The following is a 20,859-nucleotide window of genomic DNA, read 5'->3' on the forward strand; positions in this document are numbered from 1 at the left end:
GATTAAGCAGCAGAAGAGGCCCGGAAGGCTCAACTGCATACTGGTTCCTAGCAACCCACGGGAGAGGACTCTAGAGGTCACAGCGAACGATCCAGGCTTCGAACTCCATAGCCCCAGCTTCCAGAGGCCATGTACCCCTTACAGCAGAAGAGGACCGGGAGTGCGTGCTGTTAGGCACGCAAAACTCAAACCCTTCTCTCCTGGGAGAGACATCTCGGAGCAAGAGGACAATGCATCACCTGGAGAGCAGGTCCTTGCTACAGGATCACTTCCTGCTGCACCAGGATGATGTTCTCTGACCAGCAGGACTGCCAGGCTGGAGTTGGGGCTTGGTACTATGTCCATGAAGGTCTCATCTCCAAGCTTTATTCCATGCTCATGCTGCATTGCCTAATAAGCCCAAGCAGATACAAAACTGGGAGCCAGATATGGATGAGGTCTCATGGGATCTATGCATTTCAGTCATAGGGAAAGACTTGCCTTGCTCAAGAATGGTTATAAATTATTCTTCCAATGGTATCTCACACTAGCACATCTTCATAAAATATATCACTAAGTAAAGAAGAGTTGCTGGCAAGGATGTGGTGGTTTTGGTTCATTTTATCATATTTGATGGGGGGGACACCAGAAGTTCAGAAATTTGGGGATGAGATGCTGGAACTGATCCAAGAAATTATACATATTGAAGTGACTAAGGATCCTAAACTAAGTTTGATGACTAGTCCTATAACTACGTCTACTAAATTGAATTCGCTGATTCAGCAAATATTTATTGCTGTTTGGAAAACCTCTGCTGTGTCTATAAGGACTTTAGTATGTCAGCGTCTGCAGAAAATGTATGGCTGGGGGAACTTTGCAAATTTGAGGGAGTTTGCAAACTACCAAATCTGGTCCAAGCTTTAGGTAATTTTATGTTATGAGATTTGCGACTGTGGGACATATATTACAAATAATGATGGAGGGGATGTAGAGGTGGTTTGGGATGTGGAAGAAGGGATATTACAGTAATTTTATTATGTTATCTGGCTTATAGCCTATGCTTGTATTGGGTTTACACTATTATAGATTCTTGATTGTTATTGTGCTTTATTCAATAAAACTTAAATTAGAAAAATAAAGGAAACAAATAAAAGAAGAGTGGGGGAAGCCTGTTATACCTTTCCCCAGCTGAAATTCTTTCCGTACAAGGAGAGGCTCTGGGCACCAATTCAAATTCCAACCCTCAAGCAGCCAGCATGGAGGGATAAACAATAGCCACACACTCAGGCCAAATCACATGCCTTTAATATCACATTTTCCAGCTCTCAGCTCCATGCGTTCAACCTCGCAACCCAGCCATCCCACTTCATACCATTCCAAGCTCTACTCCAGGGTCCTTGAGATCCCTGAAACAAGTAAAAACACAAAAACATAGCTTTTCTGTCCTTTTATTTACACTGCTCTAAAGTAAAAGTTTCTGGGAATGAAAGGACTGGCGGGTAGGCAAATCTGCTCTTTGTAAGTAATGATGGGCCAAGCCGGAAGCAAATAAAATCTCAGGCCGTGATCGCTGCACGCTCAGAACTGAATATTCACCTTGGTCTTGGGCTGCTCTTCAACGTGAGAACATTTAAAACCGATGACCGGACTCTCTAAAGGCTTCAATACCCTTTATTGAAGTGACAAAGAATTCTCCAAAGACATGGTACCTGACTTTCAAGACTAAGCAGGACCCATCATCACACAGGTTTACACTCTGCTCCCCAACTCTTTGTGTGTCAGACAACGTGGTAATTACAGAAAAACAAAACACACCCCTGCAGTATTAGAACATCACTCTTCTGGGTGAAATCTCTCCCCTTTACATGTTGCTGCGCTCAATAAAAGCAATGCACTCTATTGGTCTATTAATGAACAGAACACCATCACAGAAACATTAGAACAGAAGGAAGAAATTCAATTTATGTAATACAGCAACAGGCGTGCATCCCAAACAAAGACTGAGTATCACAGGCCAGCTCACAGACAGAGACTAGCCCTCCCCCCATAGTATCATACTTTAAGGTACATTTTATCTTAATTACACAGAAGATTTATGGATAAAATCAGCACCTATATTATACAGTTCACTCATACCACAACCCCTCCAATTCATCTACCACCCCATCCCAACGTCACACACTCTCCACACACGATTTAGGTGCCCACTTTACAGATGCTGGTAGTTTACTTTTATACATTCTGGGGAGCTACATTCTCAAATTCATGAATTGTAAATGTAAAAAATTTGGCTTTGCCTCTAACAGCTAATCTTTGTGGGGTCACTGTGGAAGTTGCAGCAATGTTGTCTGCCCGGAAGGCAGGTAGGTGACGTTACGAGATCGGGACAATTGGTAAGCGATGTCCTCTGCTGCCTCCAGTTTGCGCAGTTCGATCAGACCATCTCCGGCACTGGCCAGGGAGTTGGCAATCAGTTCTGCTGCTTTAGAATCGCCCTCTGCAGAGATAATAGCAGCTTTCTTCTGCTGCTCTGCCTGTGGGAGAAAGGGGAAGGAAAAACCATGAAGGACGAAGTCCTAGCCGGGCCGTGAGGCAGGCCAGGCTCCCTGCCCTGGGCTTCATTCCAGTACAGCAAACATTCAGTAACCTGAATCCGTCACAGCTTTTACATCAAACACACCTGTCTAAGGGACTTGGCTTTCTTATCCAGTTTTACTCGGCAGATATCCACCATAACAGTTTTACTTTCTAAACTCATTTTCTCATGCAGGTGAATTTTCACAGTGTGATACAGATACGTGCTATTTTAGAAACCTCAAGAGTAGGCATTTACTTGAAGAATCACAAATTAAAGTTAACAGGGGGAAAAAAAGGGGAATTCTAGGGGTATGCATGCGAGTAGCTATTTTGTAAGCACATCCCCCAGCAATGAATTCCAGAGTTTAATTATGCATTGAGTAAAAAAAGTATTTTCTTAAGTATTTTCTCCTGTTTATCTTAAATGTATCACCTGGTAACTTCATTGCAAGCCCCCTAGTCTTTGTAATTTTTGAAAGCGTAAACTGATTCTCATTTACCCGTTCCAATTCACTCGCTGTTTTATAGTCGTTGCTTCTCCAAGCTGATGAGTCCTATAACCTCATTGGGGGGGGGGGGGGGGGGGGGGTTTGACGATACATTCCCTTTATCATTTTGGTCACCCTTCTCTGTACTTTTTCTAATTCTGCAATATCTCTTTTGAAATGCGGTAACCAGAACTGCATAATATATTCAAGGTGCGATTGCATCGGACGCCCAGGAGAAGAGGCTGTACGTGAGTTAGGAAAACGGATGCTCAGTCTTACCAGCGTCTGTTTTCCTAACCTGTGCACAGTCATGGCTTAGAAAGACAGAGGCTTGTTAATTGAGTGTCCCTCTTCCTAACCTGACCGCGGCAAGGCTTTTTTTTTTTTTTTTAACCTTACTCCTTCTTTCAGTTCCTTCAACTTAATATCGCCACAATATTAAGTCATAGGAACCTCAGAGAAGCAGTATTTTCTGCTTTTCTATTAACTTTACGGGCTCCTGAAGACTTAGGACATGCCCCAGAGCAGGTGTTAATTTTTGAGTAAAAATGTGCATTGAGTGCAAATTTTTTTTTTTTCAATTTATTTTTTATTGATTTTACCAAAGAGGAGATAACAGCAATAATATAGAGACCTTAACAGTAGTAATACATAAACATAAACATGAAACCTGTACAGTCTCATAGGAATGCAAATTTTATATAAGTGGGTAATAGCTAATAGCCTCATCAACATGAATTTACATGTGATGAGCGCTATTAGCGACACGCATTTCGGACACGCTGATTCCCTTATTGAATAAGGGGTATTGGACGCATGTCCAAAACACGTTTCCAAGCACTAGGCTCAGCGCACGATATTGCATCGGCCTGAATGTCTTCTCCGTGTCTGATAATAGTAGTGGACTTAAAACTGATCACTTTGGAGTCCGCCTGGTGGTAGAGTGTTGCGTCCGTCGGTCTCAGACGGCTTCGACCTCTGTGCCTCACCTTTCTTCCTTCTATCTCCTCAAGCCTTGGGAGGATGGCTGCTGCCGCGTCATCTTGCCGCTCTCTCCGGCGTTCCCGGAATGGCTTCGGCGACGGTGTTTGCCATGTTTCTCCCGAGGGCCTCCTAGGGTGCGCGCGCGCATGCCACCCACGTCTTTATTCACGTCATGGCGGGAACCTCAGGGGCGTCCTCCTCGAGTGACGTCATGCCATCCGGGTATTTAGCCTGCCCTTCGTTTGCTAACAAACTGAGTTAGCAAGGATTGGTTTCGCCTCCGGTCTAAGCTACTTGCCGCTTCCTTGCTGCTGCTGGAAGCTCTCTCTGCCCTTCGGGGTCTTTCATCTCTAACCTGGATACCCGCTCCTCGGGGGCCCTTGTGCTTTCTTTCAGGTACCTATCTGGGATATTGGGCACTCGATCCTCGAGGGCCTGCAACCAACTACTTCTGCCTGCCAAGATCTTCAACAAGTACAGCTATCTATTCAGTGGGTTAAACTAACCTTGTCAGCTTGTCTCACCTTCAGCGCTGCGAGTCTACATCCGGGACTCTCTCTTCTACCCAGCACTGCCTACCATCATTGGAGTGTGGGACGGGTCTCCTCTACCGAGGACCCCTGGACTACTCTACTGGGTTACCTCACTGCTGCCACCCCTGGGCAGTACCACCAAGCTGTATAATAAACACGAATTCTCTGTGTCTGCGTGTCTCGAGTCTAGCCTAGTATGCGGTTCCTCACGGGGCTCCTCCCCGTGGGAGTGGCCATCTCCGCAGCACCCAAGATTCCACTCAAACACCTCGAAACCATTAACATAGAGTGGTAGTGTTATGCATTGCCAAGCAGAGAACTTGGATTTAATTTGCAGTTCAGGTCTTCCACTCTCCAGGTTAACTGGGAATGTAGGGGAGGGATATGTGTAATAACGATGCAATGACATCTAGTGAGCTTTAAGGCCCATAACTGCAGAGTCCTGAAGGCTCCCTGGTGCATGGCACCCAGCTGAGGGCTGTTACAAAATTATGATTAGACTAAAGTAAGTTGGAAAGGAATACAAAATATGATGGGGAAAAAAGGGGGGCTCATAACCACATTGGAAACATTTTTTTTTTTTTTTTTTAGTGGTGATGATTCTGCGTGACTAAATAAAATCACTGTGAAACAGGAGGATAATTTCAACTGACAAAATAAACAATTGAAAAATGAAATTGCAGACCTGTTGCTGGTGATTTGCAACCTATCATTTAAAAATAGCCACAGAAACTGTAGACTGGAGGGTGGCCAATATGTCGTCAATTTTTTAAAAGGGCTCTAGGGGTGATTCGGGGAAACTGGTGCCATTCAAAAACAAAACTACTGACCACAGACACACATGGTTTAATGGGGGAGAGTCAACATGGTTTTTGCAAAGGGAAGTCTTGCCTTACTAATTTATTACATTTTTTAAGGTGTAAATCTGCAGATAAAAGGTGAGCCAGTTGATATAGTGTATTTTGATTTTTTAGAAGACATTTAGCAAAGTCCCTCATAACAGACTCCTAAGAAAATTGTAGCATAACAGTAATTAAAGCAGATAAAGACCAATTAGTCCATCCAGTCTGCCAGCAAGTTGCTTATGGTTGTTAACTGCTGCTCTGTGCAAATTATTCCATTGCACCCTTTTCTTCATTTCCAACCTCTAGCCTCTACAGCTCTGCAGTGTTTATTCCATGCCCTTTCGAATTAATTTACTGTTTTTGTCTTGACCACCTCTTCTGGGAGAGCATTCCAAGCATCCATTACCTTCTCCGTGAAGAAATATTTCCTGATGTTGGTTCTGAGTCATCTCTCCTAGAGTTTCATTTAGTGACACTTAGTTCTACAGTTTCCTTTTCAATAGAAAAGGTTAAAAGACCACAAATCATTAAAAACTTGCACGTATCTGAAGATCTTTTTCAATCACCCCTGCACCTCATCTCTTCCAGACACACTTATTTAGATCCTTCAGTCTCATAAGTCTTCCACTACAGACCCCACCCCATTTTGGTTGCCCTTCTCTGGATTGCTTCCATCCTGTGTTTATCCTTTTTGGAGATAAAGTCTCCAGCACTGAACACATTACTCCAGGTGAGGCCTCACCAAGGACCTGTACAAGGCCGTTATCACCTCCTTTTCCTTACATGCTATTCCTCTCTCTATGCAGCCCAGCATTCTTCTGGCTTTAGCTGACGCCTTGTCACATTGCTTTGCTGGCTTCAGATCACCAGACACTATTACCACAAAGTCCCTCTCCCAGTCTGTGCACATTAGTCTTTCGCCCTCCATCGCATACAGCTCTTTTGGATTAGTACACCCCCTATCCATGACTCTGCCCTTCTTAACACTGAATCCCAGCTGCCAAACCTTCAACCATTCTTTAAGCTTTCTTAATTCACTTTTCATTCTCTCTACTACTTCAGGGGTCCACTCTGTTGCAGGTCTTACTATCATCCATAAACAAAATACTTTTCCTTCTATCCCTTCGGCAATGTCGCTCATGAAGATATTCATCAAAACCGATCCTTGTGGCACTCCACTTAATATGGCTCTTTCTTCTCAGTCAACCAGTTTGTAATCCACTCCACTATCTTGGCACCCACTCCCAACCTTTTCATTTTATTCATGAGCATCCTAGGCATGAGCATATTGAAAACTTTGTTGACATCTATGTAAATCACATCAAGCCCTCTTCCTTAGAAGAGCTTCCTCTCCATTGTGGCTTGGAAACTGGATAAAAGGCAGGAAACAGAGTGTATGACTAAATAATTTTCCAAATGGAGAAAGATCATTAGTGGAGTGCCCGAGGGGTCTGAACTGGGACTTGTGCTATTAGCATATTCATAAATGATCTGGAGAAATGAATGAGTAAGGTGACCAATTTGTGGATGAAAAAATTATATCAAGTCATTAAAACAGAGGTGGATTGTGAGGAACTGTAAAAAAAAAAGGCTTTGTGAGACTGGGCTTCTAAATGGCAGGTGCAATTTAATGTTGACAAGTGCAAAGTAATGCACGAAGGGAAAAATAATCCTAAGGACAAGTACACAATTCTGGGTTCTATGTTAGGAGTCACCACACCGGAAAAAGATGAGTTCTTACAGATAATACCTTGAAATCTTTGACTCAGTGTGCAGTGGCACAAAGGCAGAATTTTAATTATTTGTAAAGGAACAGAGAACAAAACAGATTATAATGCCTTTATTATAGATCCAAGGTGCAGTATCGTGTGCAGTTCTGATCACCCCATCTCAAAAAAGAGACAGACATAGAAAAGGTACAGAGAAAGGGCAACAAAAATGATAGAAAAGCTCCCTTATGGAGAAAGAGCCCTAATCTGTTTAGCCTAACTTAGAGAAATATGATTTAGAAATATTGTGATTTATAATGAGTGGAGTGGAACGGATAAATATGGAACAGTTATTTACCTTTTCAAACTACACTAGACCTGGAAACCAGTAAATTGAAAACAAATCTTAAGTATTTTTTCACTCAGCAAACTATAAAGTTATGGAATCTGTTGTCAGAAGATGTGGTCAAAGTTACTAACTTAGTAGAAACATATAGAAACATAGAAATGACGGCAGAAGACGACCAAACGGCCCATCCAGTCTGCCCAGCAAGCTACGCACTTTATCCATTTTTATTTCCCTTTTTCTCTCTCCCACCTGTTACTATTGGCTTCCAGTACCCTCCAGCCCTAATTCCCCTCCACCCCACCACCAGAGTTCAAAAGAAGATCGGAAAAGTTCTTGAAGGAAAAGTCCATATAAAATTATTAGCCAAGTACGCTTGGAAAAGTCAGCACTTATCCCTGGGAGTGAGATACCAGAAATTGATCAACTGTTGGGGGATCTGCCAAATACTTGCAACCCAGATTGGCCAGTGTTGGAGACAGGATGCTACACTCAATAAACCCATCATGGCACTTATACAATCCCTGGGTCATTGCAAATGAAGGTTTACAGTACCAGATCCCTGCTTCTGACTAGCTAGAAGCCAAAAGAACAGGAAAAACCTCTGGTTCCGAGAAAAAAATTCATTCTTGTGACCTCTACTTGTTACTTCTCTCCAACTAGATAATTCTTTCAGAGACCATTAGAGCAGGGCTTCCCAAACCTGTCCTGGGGACCACACAGCTAATCGGGTTTTCAGGATATTCACAATGAATATGCATGAGATACATTTTCTCATGCATATTTATTGTGGATAGCCTGAAAACCCGACTAGCTGTGGGGTCCCCCAAGACAGGTTTAGGAAGCCCCAATTTAGATCCTTTGAAAAGGATTATCTGAAAAGAGGGGCTCTGTTTCAGCGATTATCTCACCTTTTCAACAATAAATCTAGCTCTCTCAGCCTCCTGCTGGGCCACCTGCTTGGCTTCTACTGCTTCTGTGAATTCTTTACCAAAGGTCAGATGAGTCTGTGGAAGGAAATGAAGAATGAGTTATATTAAAGGTTGAAGCAGGAGATAGTATAAAATACATTGCCTGGATCACTGGGAACTCCTGCTTATGGAGCTGGGGATTTAGTTATGTTTGAGTTTGGTGTTAAAATTACCTACATGAATGGGGAAGGTTTCCTACCAACTCCACTTCAGTGCATAACTATTTTTAAAAAAATGTATATCCTATGCTACACCATTACATTTAGGCATGTAACAAAGGCAACATTCATAAAATAGTAAAATTATATGGACAGACAGCAAACAGAATCAAATAAAACAAATAAGAGACACACTCAAATAACAAAAAGTATAGCACCAATAATAAAAAGTTAAAACCAGAAGGCATGCCAACATTCTTTCAGTTAATCTAGCAAATAATCCTGCAGTGAAAACTAAAAACTGGCCCACTTACTCTAATTTACTGAGAAATAAACCATAGATATTTCAGCTTTAAGACTGTCTGGTAAATCATTCCACAAAATTGCACCAGACACTCAAAATAAATACTCCTGCAACTCTGCAAGTCTAATTTGTTTCACCAATGGAGCATATAATAATTTAGAATCAGAAGCCCTTAAATATCATTAAAACTGTTAAAAGATATAGGGGCAAGCCCATGTAAGCCTTAATGCTAATTATTTTATCACTTTAAACTTTACCCTCCACATACCCAGGAGCCAACGTAAATTAAATAGCAGGGGGGTTATGTGATCACAGTGGACTAGTTGTTGTGTCCGCGTGTTGGATGGTGGCAGCTTAATGTATGAAGAATTACAGTAATCGAGTACTAAGGTAACTACTGTTTAAGATAATTTTCTCCCAGAAAAGGTTTAAAATGGCACAGAAAAAGTTTATGAAAAGCATTTTTAACAGATTTCACTAGAGTTGTACACCCAGATTCCAAACTTGATTAGAAATAGGAATCTTAAAAACTTGATGGAGAAAAGCTTGTTTTAGAAGGTGGTGCCGAAGTTCATGCCCCATTAAACTGACTGCAGGGCAGGTGACGGAGAGCAGGACAGGTTTTGGTGTACGGGAGTGACAGCCAAACACCACATAAAATGGTGAGGGCCTGGTCGAGCTGCTCACATGATTATTGTGGCAAAATTCTGTCCAAGGAAATAGGGATGCCCAATTGTCCTGATGTTGGTTTACATAGGATCTTAGGAAAGCCTTGAGAGAGTCTGATTTGTACACTCAGTTTGCCCACTGCTTGGGGGTGATAGGCAGAAGAAAAATCCAAGGTAATTCTGAACTTCTTGTACAGGCTTTTCCAGAAATGAGCCATAAACTGGACCCCATGTTACAAGAGGATGTGAAGAGGGAGCCCATGCAGATGCAAGATGTGCTGGACAAAGAGGCACTAAAGGAAGACCAGGAAGAAGCATGAAATGGGCCATCTTTGAGAAACGATGCACCACCACCCATATGGTGGTATTGCCACTTGAGATGAAAAGGTCAGTGACAAAGTCAGTGGCCAAATGGGCCCAGGCAGCAACTGTAACATCCTCCAAGATCAAATTAGAGGACTCTTTCATAGCATATGTGGGAAAGGACTCTACATATTGCTTCACATCTGTTTTCATTTCAGTAATGACTGAAAATTAACACCAAGGTTCAGGTGATGCCAGGGTGTCCCAGCAGGCGGCCCCCACTGAAGAACTTTCTGACGTAAACATTAAGGAATTGAAAGTCTTCCCAAGAGGGACTGTCACTGCGGCAGCAACTACAATTCTTGCAGGGTCAATGATATGTTGCGGTGCCTCCAGGGAGCTTTCAGGATCAAAAGAACACGAGAGGCCATTCATTGGCCTTTGGTTTTTCTCTGCAGGGTGATACCACAGCTCAAAGTTAAACTGGTTAACAAATAATGACCAGTGGGCTTTGTGTGGGTTCACAGTTGCTGTGCTTGCACCAGGTGGTCCAGATTCTTATAGTCCTTACAGACAGTCACAGGTTGACTGGCCCCTTCCAATAGATGTCATTTTTCTAAGGATAGCTTCACTACTAGCTGTTCATGATCTCCAACAGTATAATCTCTCTCTGCGGGAGTAAATGTTTGAGAGAAATAAGACCAGGTCATGAGAGTTCCATGGCTGTTGTGCTATAAGAGGATGGCCCCTACCCCGATGGTAGAGGCATCTACCTCCAGTATGGTCTGGGTGGTGCAGACACAGGTCTTGGGTGAATTCCTCCTTGAGACGCTGAAATGCCTGAAGGGCGCTATATGTCCAATTCCTGGTGTCTGCGCCCTTTTTAGTGAGAGCAGTGAGTGGTGCGACCAACGTGGCGTAGCCATGAATGAACTGCCTGTAATAGTTTGCAAACTTGAAGAAGCACTGCAGGGCTTTAAAGCCCATGGGTTAGGGCAAATCCAGGATGGATATCCATGTCTAGGCCTAGCTGGATAATGATATAGTCTCGGAAAGGAGGTTCCTCCTGTTCAAAAGTAAATTTTTCTAATTTTGCATACAGGTGGTTCTCACGGAGGCTCTGGAGAACTTGCTTCACATGATCTCTGTGCTCTCTCTATGACCTTGAAAATACTAGAATATCATCCAGATATACAACTACATGGGAGTACAGAAGATCCTGAAAAATCTCAATGACCATAAACTGAAAGACTGTGGAGGTGTTGCATAATCCGAAGAGTATTACCAGTTATTCATAGTGTCCATCCCTGGTATTAAAAGCAGTCTTCCATTCTTCTCCCTCTCAGATCCTAATCAGGTTGTATGCTCCCGGCAGGTCCAACATGGTAAACATCTGCACCCCGTTTGAGGTGACTGAAGAGCTCTGCAATCAGTGGGAGTATGTATCTGTTTTTCTTGGTAATGGCATTGAGCCCATGGTAGTTGATGCAAGGGTGTAATGAACCATCCTTTTTGTCCATGAGAAAAAAAAAAAATCCAGCCCCAGCAAGCAATGAGGAAGAGCAAATAAGCCATCTGTCCAGATTTTCCTTGATATATTTTGACATGGCCTCTGTTTCTAGCATGGAGAATGGATAGACTCTACCCCTGGGAGGTACTTTCCCTGGAATCAAGTCAATGAGACAGTCATAGGAGTGATGAGCCAGCAGGACCTCCACCTGCTGTTTGCTAAAGACATCTGCATACTCCGTGTACTGTAGTTGCAGCCCTGGTAGCTCCAGGGTGGCTGTGTAGGCAAGATGCATAACAGGCAAGACTGTTGCAAAACATTGCTCGTGGCAGCAGGGGCTCTATCTGGCAAGCTGTAGAGTACTCCAATCAATGTGGGGTTGATGCAGCATGAATCAAAGGAGGCCCAAGATTATCTGTTGACCGCTTTGCGCAGTACATATAGACTGATCTGCTCCCTGTGCAGGAGGCCAGTCTGCATAGTGAGCAGGACAGTGGCCCTCGTGCCACATCCTGGTAAGGGATCGCCATAGACAGTCGAAATTATGAGTGCCAAATCCAATGGAACAGTGGGAATCCAGTAGTTATGTTCCAAGGACTCATGAACGAAGCTACCTCCAGTGCCAGCTTTAAAGGAAGGCTTGTGTATCCCCGAATATGAAGAGCAATAAAGATAAAAATGGTAGGAGAGGGTATACATCTGTAAGGCAGTGTGGATAAAAAAAGGATTCATGAATCAGCACATGTGCAGGAACTCCTGTACATGCTCAGCAGAATAAAAAAAAGCTCTACTGAGCTAGACAGAAGGGTCCGATGGAGCCTGTCTTCTAGATAGGCCTTGCTTAGGTGCCCTCTTCCTGCGCCAGCCACTTCTGTGTTTTGCTTGAACCTGACCAGAGGCAGATCCAGTAGCCAAAGAAAGAAAGTGTGGGTGAAGGAAGACCTTAATTGTGGAGCAGGGGAAACGGAAGAGCACCAAATTGGTATTGCAGGAGCCTGAGGATGTCCCGCTCAGAGAAGAATGGCACATATTAAGAAGTTTTACTTACTTGATAATTTCCTTTTCTTTAGGACAGTAAGATGAATCCAGAACAAGTGGATTATGCACCTCTACCAGCAGATGGAGACGGAGAAAACTGACGTCACAGTATATATACCCCTGCAGTGACGATAGCTTGCCAGTTATTTTCTTCAAAAGCAACTGGGAAAGACTAGCAAAAAAACTGAATTAACAACAGATAACCATTTCAATACTCGGCCAAAAGGCAACACTGAGCTCAGACAAGAATGTAACACTAGTTTGGATTGGAGTAACACTTACCAGTAATCCCTATAACAAGTAGGCGCACAGGAGGATCATTATGCAATCACTTGGCAGCAAAGGGAGGGAAGCTGGATTCATCTGACTGTCCTAAAGAAAAGGAAATTATCAGGTAAGTAGTAATTTCTCATTTTCTTAGTGTCCAGTCAGATGAATCCAGAACAAGTGAGATATACCCAAGCTACTCCCGAATAGGGAGGGAGGCTGCCCCTGGTCCAGTCAAAACCACACATGCAAAGGCCACATTCTCCCGGGCCTGAACATCCAGGTAATTCCTGGAAAAGGTGTGTAAGGAGGACCACATCGCAGCTCGGCAAATGTCGACAGAAGACAACAATCTAACTTCTGCCCATGCCACTGCCTGAGCCCTAGTGGAATGAGCCCTAACCTGACTAAGTAACAACTTCCCAGCATCCACGTATGCAGCCATGACTACATCTTTAATCCAGTGAGCTATTGTAGCCTGCGAGGCTGGCTTTCCCTCTCTAATACCACCATGAAGGACAAACAGGCGATCAGACTTCCTCAAAGGCTCAGAAACCTCTAGATACCTGACAATATGTATCTTGACATCCAAGGATCGCAACAGACAATACTCTTCTACATCTCTGTCCCTCTGTCCAGAGACAGAGAAATGGAGTGATTCAACTGAAACTCAATGACCACCTTCAATAAAAGGAAGGAACAGTATGCAGCTGTATCGCCCCTGGAATCACCCAGAGGAAAGGCTCCCAGCAAGAGACAGCTGAGGGGGGATATGATAGAGGTGTTTAAAATCATGAGAGGTCTAGAACGGGTAGATGTGAATCGGTTATTTACTCTTTCGGATAGTAGAAAGACTAGGGGGCACTCCATCAAGTTAGCATGGGGCACATTTAAAACTAATCGGAGAAAGTTCTTTTTTACTCAACGCACAAGTAAACTCTGGAATTTGTTGCCAGAGGATGTGGTTAGTGCAGTTAGTATAGCTGGGTTTAAAAAAGGATTGGATAAGTTCTTGGAGGAGAAGTCTATTACCTGCTATTAAGTTCACTTAGAGAATAGCCACTGCCATTAGCAATGGTTACATGGAATAGACTTAGTTTTTGGGTACTTGCCAGGTTCTTATGGCCTGGATTGGCCACTGTTGGAAACAGGATGCTGGGCTTGATGGACCCTTGGTCTGACCCAGTATGGCATTTTCTTATGTTCAAGACAAGGCCTGCAGTTCAGAAACCCTACGCACAGAACAAAATTGCCATAAGGAACAGAGTTTTCAAAGTCAGCAACTGCAAGGACAGAGTACGTAGTTGTCTAAGCGTAGGGCCCGCCAAAAAATCCAAAACCAAATTGAGACTCCATAGGGACACCAGAAACCGCAAAGGAGGACAAAGATGTTTCACTCCTTTCAGAAATCGGGCGACATCAGAATGAGCCGACAAGGGTCTACATTTACCTGACCCTGAAACAGGCGAGAGCTGCTACTTGCACCTTTAAGGAATTAAAAGCCAAGCCTTTATTCAAGCCATCCTGCAAAAATTCCAAAATAAGTGGAATCTTGACCAAGGAAGGAAGAGTACCTCTATCCGCACACAAGGCCTCAAACAAACACTCTCCAAACCCACACATAAGCCAAGGAAGTGGAGAACTTTCAAGCTCTTAGCAAGATGGAAATCACTGCCACGGAGTATCCACCTTTCAAGCAAGCAAGCCCTTTCAAGGGCCATACTGTAAGACAAAATCGAGTCAGGTCTTCGTGAAGAATAGGTCTCTGCTGCAACAGGTTCTGTGTGCTGGAAGTCGAAGATGCAAATCCACCAGGAGCCTCCACAGATCTGCATATCAGAGTCTCCTTGGCCAATCTGGAGGGACCAAGAGCACCATCCCTCTGTTGCGTTCGATCCTTCGAATCAATGTGCCCGACATGGGCCACGGAGGAAAGGCATACAGCAATTTGTCTTCCAGCCACTCCTGCACTAGGGCATCGATCCCCAATGACTTCAGATCTCTCCTATGGCTGAAGAATCGCAGAACTTTCGCATTGGGCAAAGATGACAACAGATCTGGGAATGGGAGACCGCCAGCGATTCCGAATCAGCTAAGACGCCTTGTCTGATAGTGCCTACTCTCCTGGGTCCAGACTCTCCCTGCTGAGAAAATCTGCTCTTACATTGTCTTTGCCTGCAATGTGCGAGGCTGAGATCATCTGGAGATGCACTTCTGCCCATTCCATAAGATGATCTATTTCCTGCAACGCTTGTTGGCTCTTGGTACCTCCCTGCCAATTGATGGAAACTCCCTTCCAAAAATGATCCGTCTGCAGCCACCACTGCAGTTGGGAGGAGACCTCTATCGGTAGGTGGAGCTGAATCGAATATTCCTGTGACCGTGGGTTCCATCGAGACAGCAGGGAGCGCTGAAGAGAACGAATATTTGCCCTCACCCACGGTACCACTTCCAGAGTCGCTGACATTAAGCCAAGTATGTGCAGTTAAGACCATACGGTCAGGCACAGAGTGTTCAACAATAGATGGAGTTGAGCTAGCAACTTTTGATTTCGAGCTTTCGACAGGAACAACTTGCCCTGTTTCATGTCGAACCAAACCCAGAGGTATTCCAGCAACTGAGTAGGCTGAACACTGCTTTTGGCTAGGTTCACCACCTAGCCGAGCTCCTGCAACAGGGATATCACCTTGTGAGACACCAGGCAGCTCTCTTCCAGTGACTTGACTCGAATCAGCCAGTCATCCAAATACAGGTGTACTAAGATTCCATCCTCTCTCAACTCTGCCGCAACTATTACTATTACCTTGGAAAAGGTTCTGGGAGCAGTGGCCAGACCAAAGGGCAATGCCTGAAACTGAAATTGGTACCCCAGAACTGTGAAACACAGAAAGCATTGATGTTCTAGCCGAATGAGAATGTGAAGATACGCTTCGGACAGATCCAGGGAGGTCAGAAATTCCCCCAACTGCATGGCCATTATCAGTGAGTGCACGGTTTCCATGCAAAAATGTTTCACTTGCAGATGACAGTTGACACCTTTGAGGTCCAGGATGGGACGAAAAGAGCCCTCCCTCTTTAGCACTTCAAAATAAATGGCATATCGCCCCATAATTTCTTGAGACATGGGCACTAGGACCAAAGCCCTTAGGCTGAGGAGCCTTGTCAATGTAGTCTCCACTGCCTGCTTCTTCTGCAGGGAGTGGCGGGGAGACTCTATTAACACATCCTGAGGAACACTGCAAAACGCCATCGCATATCCTCCTTGTTCGCCCTCCCTGTTCATTGTAATTTCTACCTTTAAAGTTACGTTGTAAACCGGTATGATGTATGCATACTAATACCGGTATATAAAAGTTTTTAAATAAATAAATAAATATCCTTCTCATATCATTTCCAGGATCTACTGATCCGATGTGATTTCGACCCACCTCTGATAAGGGAGAGAGATCTCCCCCTTTCTCCTGTTCCCGGAGGTGGGTCAGCAAACCTTCATTGGGAGGCTCAGGAGGTTCCACTACCTGAGCCTGCGCCCCTTCTGGATTGTCTGGGACAAAAGGACTGAGACCTACCAAAAGGTCAAGTCCTCTGAAAAGTTGATCTTCTATAGGGATGAAGATGCCTGGATCCTCTAGCACGACCTCTCATGTTAAAGGAGCGCTGCCCTGCTTCTTATCCTCCAGCAAACGAGGAACCAAGGGATTCACCCCACTTACTGGCCAATTTCTTCCACTCGCTCCCAAATAAAAGCAAGCTGTTAAAGGGCAATTTGGTGAGGTTAGCCTTCGAGGTCGCATCGGCTGACCAATTTCTCAATCATAACTGAAGTCTGGACACTACTATAGAAGCCACCCCTCTGGCTAAAGTGCAGACCAAATCACAGTCCGCATCTGCCAAGAAGGCAGTGGCTGGTTCCATAACTGCCCTGGAGCTTACCCCAGAGTCTTCAACCTCCTGGGAGAGAAGCAAACAAGAGCGAGCCACCAAGTAACAAGAAGCGATCTGCAAGGTCATTGCCACTGCTTCAAATGCTTTCTTAAGGATAAACAATCTTTTTTATCATGAGCATCCCTTCAGGGTCACTCCTCCTTCTATGGGAATAGTGGTCCGACGTTAGATGCACAAACAAGTGCATCTAACGTCGGGAAAAGTAAGCGCTCTCTTACCACTGGATCCAGATGGTACAAGCCTTCCTAAACCCAATCCCCTTTGAAATTAGCCTCTGGAGCGCCCCACTCAAGATCAATCAATTCTTGAATGGCCTCCATCATAAGGAAAAACCAAGAGGCTTTACGCAAGGAAACCAAAATGGGATTTCTCTTTGGCTCAGACCCGGAATCTGCCCCAGGAACCCCAAAGCATTTCCAATGTCTAGCAGATCAGAGCTGGCAGTTCATCTTTATGAAAGAACTGTAGCATAGTTCTATATGGTTCTAATCCTGGAGGAATCTTACCATTCTCAAGAGAGTCAGGATCTGCGTCATCATCCATGCCATCCGGATCTCTATCAGGAAGTCCCGCTGCCGCTCTAGGAGTACTCCGGCACTTAACAGAAGGTCCAGGCAAGGATCCTACCTGCATTGGACCTGTGGTCACTAGAGTGCCCCTTAACTGGGATGCACAGAATAAAAGGCCCGACTGTGTGTCCAGAAACTGGGCGCATAACCTGGACACACAGCTAGACACAAAGGCCAAACAGTCTGTAGAGGGCAGCCTGAGAAAGTGTACAAAATGTTGCTGCGGCCTACCACGCGTCATGCAAGAAAGCCTCGGAGTGGGGCCTAGCCTAAGGAGGCTGCTCAACATCTCATTGAGCAGAACAAACGTTGGAACGACGTACCAAACACGGAGACTGGGGAAAGGAGGAAGCCCTATGCAACAAAAGCCTCCTAAGTCTCTGTATTTTATTTTTTTAAGCTTACCTGAGCTCAGCCTTACCTGGACAAAGACTGTCTCCAGCTGTGGGGGGAGAGGGCATGTGCAGTCACTGCTGCACTCAGCTTCCTGCATCTGCTGACTTTCAGCTGCTTAAGCAGCTAAGTCCACGCTGGCTGAAACCAGCTACCAGACCTAGGCACTCATCTGAGGGACCATGGAAATCACCTCAGGAATTCTCAACTGGGGGAGGGACATTTGGTATCACTTCAGGAGAGCAGGGCAAATTTATTTCCTTAATTTTCCTCTCTCAAAATGAAGCAATCCCCAGTAGGGAGATGCATGTCCACCATCTGCTGCAGACAGAGAATACTAGCAGGCTGATGTCATTGCAGGGGTATATATACTGTGATGTCAGGGGCCACGCTGGGGTGATGAGAATGAGATCTGGGACATCCACCATGCACTTCTGAACAGTCCGTGATAACAGAGGAATCAGAGGGTAAGCATAGAACAGACCTCCCGTCCATGAAATGAGAAAAGCATCCAGAGCGTATCTCTCCTTGCTGGGGTAGGCTGAGCAAGATTGTCCACTTTCTGGTTGAACACTATTGCGAAAAGATCCATGTGGGGCATGCCCCACTCCCGGAACTGGTCATGCGCTACCTCCGGGTGTAGGGCCTACTCGTGGGGATAGAAAATCCTGCTCAACCTGTCTGCTCTGGTGTTGGCCACACTGGTAAGGTATGTTGTCTGTTGGGTAACAGAGTATTTCTTTGCCCAGGATGGTGACGGCTTCCCGGCATAAGTTCCAGGAACCAGACCCCCCTTATTTGTTGACATAGAACATGGTCACCTGGTTGTCCATATAGGTTCATGTCCACCTTGCCCCGTACAAGATGTCGAAATGTGTGGAGTGTGCTTTGTATGGCTCACAGTTCTAAGAAATTGATCTGCTGAGCCTGCTCCCACGGTGACCAAAGGCCTTGTGTACCTGCAAGGGTCCCAGCTGCGCTCCCCACCCCTTGGTGGAAACGTCCATGGTCAGGATAAGATGGAGGGTCGGAGGACGGGATGCTGCCCCCATCTGCAGAGTAGCTGGGCATAGTCACCACCTCAGATCTTTCTTCATGGAGGGGGTGCAGCGCACGTTTCGTGATAAGGGATGTATTGAATCCACTACTGCTTCAGTCCCCATTGTAGATGCTGCATATGCAGGCGAATTTGTGGAATGACTTATATGGCAGCTGCCATGTGACCCGAAAAGAGTCAGAATTTGACAGGCGGAGGGGTAGATGATGCGCCCAAGTTGCACAGCCAAGGTGCAAAGAGTCTTGGCCCTGTTGGACAGTAGGAACACTCTCCCCACTGAGGTCTATTAACACCCCGATGAATTAGAGCATCTGAGTGGGTTCGAGGCTGGAATTCTCATAGTTGATGAGGAACCCCAGGTCCTCTAAGCATTGGATTGTCGAGACTAGATGTTAGTGCAGCTGGGCAGTAATTGGCGCTACGAGCAGCCAATCGTTGAGGTAAGGAAAAAGCTGAACTCCCTTCCTCTGTAAGTGGGCCACCGCTACCACCAAATATTTTGTGAAAATTCTGGGTGCGGATGAGAGTCCAAAGGGGAGGTCTTTGTACTGGTAATGACGGGCACTGACCTGAAAACAAAGGTAACGCCAGGACCCCGGGTGCATTGGAATGTGGGAGTAAACATCCTTAAGGTCCAGCGAACACATCCAGTCATTAGGCTGCAGGAAGGGCAGAATAGACTTGAGCGAGGTCATTTTGAACTTCTCTCTCAGCAGGAATTTGTTGAGGGCTCACAAATCCAGGATTGGTCAGAACCCCCCTTTCTTCTTGGGGCTGAGGAAGTATTAGAAGTAAAAAACCTTTTTTCTGCTGCTGGACTGGAACCGGTTGGAAAGAGTGGAGTTGGAGAAGGTTTTGTACTTTGTTCTGAAGCAAGTGTGTCTGGCAGCGGAACCCCGGGGACTGGACCAGATGCGGTTTGGGGGGGGGGGGGGGGGGGAGGGGCTGTCTCTGAAACTGAGAGATTATCCTTCCTTGACAATACCGAGTATCCAACGGTCTGAAGCGATCGCAGCCCAAGAGTCATTAAAAAGTGATATTCTTCCTCCCACTGACGACGGTAGAGGAAGTCTTGCCTCCCTCAAAACCCTGCTGGTTCTCGGGTTCAGTGGCATGTGGCAGGCATTGACAGGATCCACGTGCCCTGCCCAGGCTAGGCTGCTGCTGACTGGATTGGTAGGCTGGAGGGCAGTACGTGAGGTAAGTCTGACATCTCTGCTGGCAGGTCAGACAGTAGTTATGAGAGTACCACCCTACCTGTATACCACTGCTCCGCCAGTGACATGAGAGAGGACAGCCAATTCTGTTCTTTTAACTGGGAGACCGTCTCCTGCAGCTTGTCGCCAAACAAGTTGTCACCTTTGCACGGCAGGTCTGCGAGCTATTTGTGGACATCTTCACGAATGGCACTAGCTCTCAGCCAGGCCAGCCTTTGGGCCGCTTTTGCCCCTGTCGATGTTTGGGCTGAAGTTTCAAAGGACTCAGATAGTCCACAGCAGGTGTCACAGGCCTTTTTCCAGAGCTGAGAAGGGCTGTGGGGGAGCCCCTTCCAAGGTGGGGGAGACGAGGTGGGGTTTTAAAGATTGTAGGCGCTCATAAAGATACTGCACAATATAAAACTGATGTTGTTGTATCTTTGCGTTTAACCCAATGACAAACATACACCCCCCCGCACAACAAACCTCCTGATTGGTCCTCACTATACTCATATGATACCTTTTAGATTTACTCTTATCCAACCGGTCCATAACTGTACCCCACCCTTAATGTTATCTGACTTTTACTATGACCTCTGTATTTCTTCATAATAATACTCCACTCCAATCGAAACTTGTAAACAGTTATGATGGCGAAACCAAATGTATATAAAAAAAACAATACATAAATAAATAACATGCTTGCCCGGTAAGCCCTTTTTCCAAAGTCATCCAGGTATTTACAGTCTTTGCCTGACGGGGTATTGGAGTGAAGGCGAGTTTTTTTGGAATGCTTTATTGCGGACTCTATGACCACTAAGCCATGTGGGAGCTGCACAGTGTTGTAACATGGATACTGCCACATCCTGGATTTTAGGTCAGTCTTCCTTGAGGTGGGTTGACCCGAGGTCGCAGCTTGGACGTCCAAGCCTGGGCGCTGGCCCATGAACGCCCAGCAGCAACCGGTACAGCGGCATCGGCATGGGCTTCAACCAGCGGCACGTCGGCCCTCGCTCCAG

At 45.3% G+C, this 20,859-nt stretch overlaps 1 protein-coding gene across 4 annotated transcripts in view; it reads right to left on the reverse strand.

The window, feature by feature from the left end:
• Positions 1-1,411: 1,411 nt before the first annotated feature.
• Positions 1,412-20,859, reverse strand: part of PHB (prohibitin) — a 72,864-nt gene continuing 53,416 nt past the window's right edge. For all 4 annotated transcript variants that reach the window (XM_029573248.1, XM_029573247.1, XM_029573250.1 and 1 more), the window contains 2 exons: positions 8,373-8,468; positions 1,412-2,513 (listed from right to left, as the gene is read on the reverse strand). In XM_029573248.1, coding sequence (XP_029429108.1) covers positions 2,301-2,513; positions 8,373-8,468 — 309 coding nt within the window. In that variant the 3' untranslated portion in view covers positions 1,412-2,300. The remainder of the gene's footprint in view (positions 2,514-8,372; positions 8,469-20,859) is intronic.

Source organism: Rhinatrema bivittatum, chromosome 12 (assembly GCF_901001135.1).
Source record: "Rhinatrema bivittatum chromosome 12, aRhiBiv1.1, whole genome shotgun sequence".
Lineage (NCBI taxonomy): Eukaryota > Metazoa > Chordata > Amphibia > Gymnophiona > Rhinatrematidae > Rhinatrema > Rhinatrema bivittatum.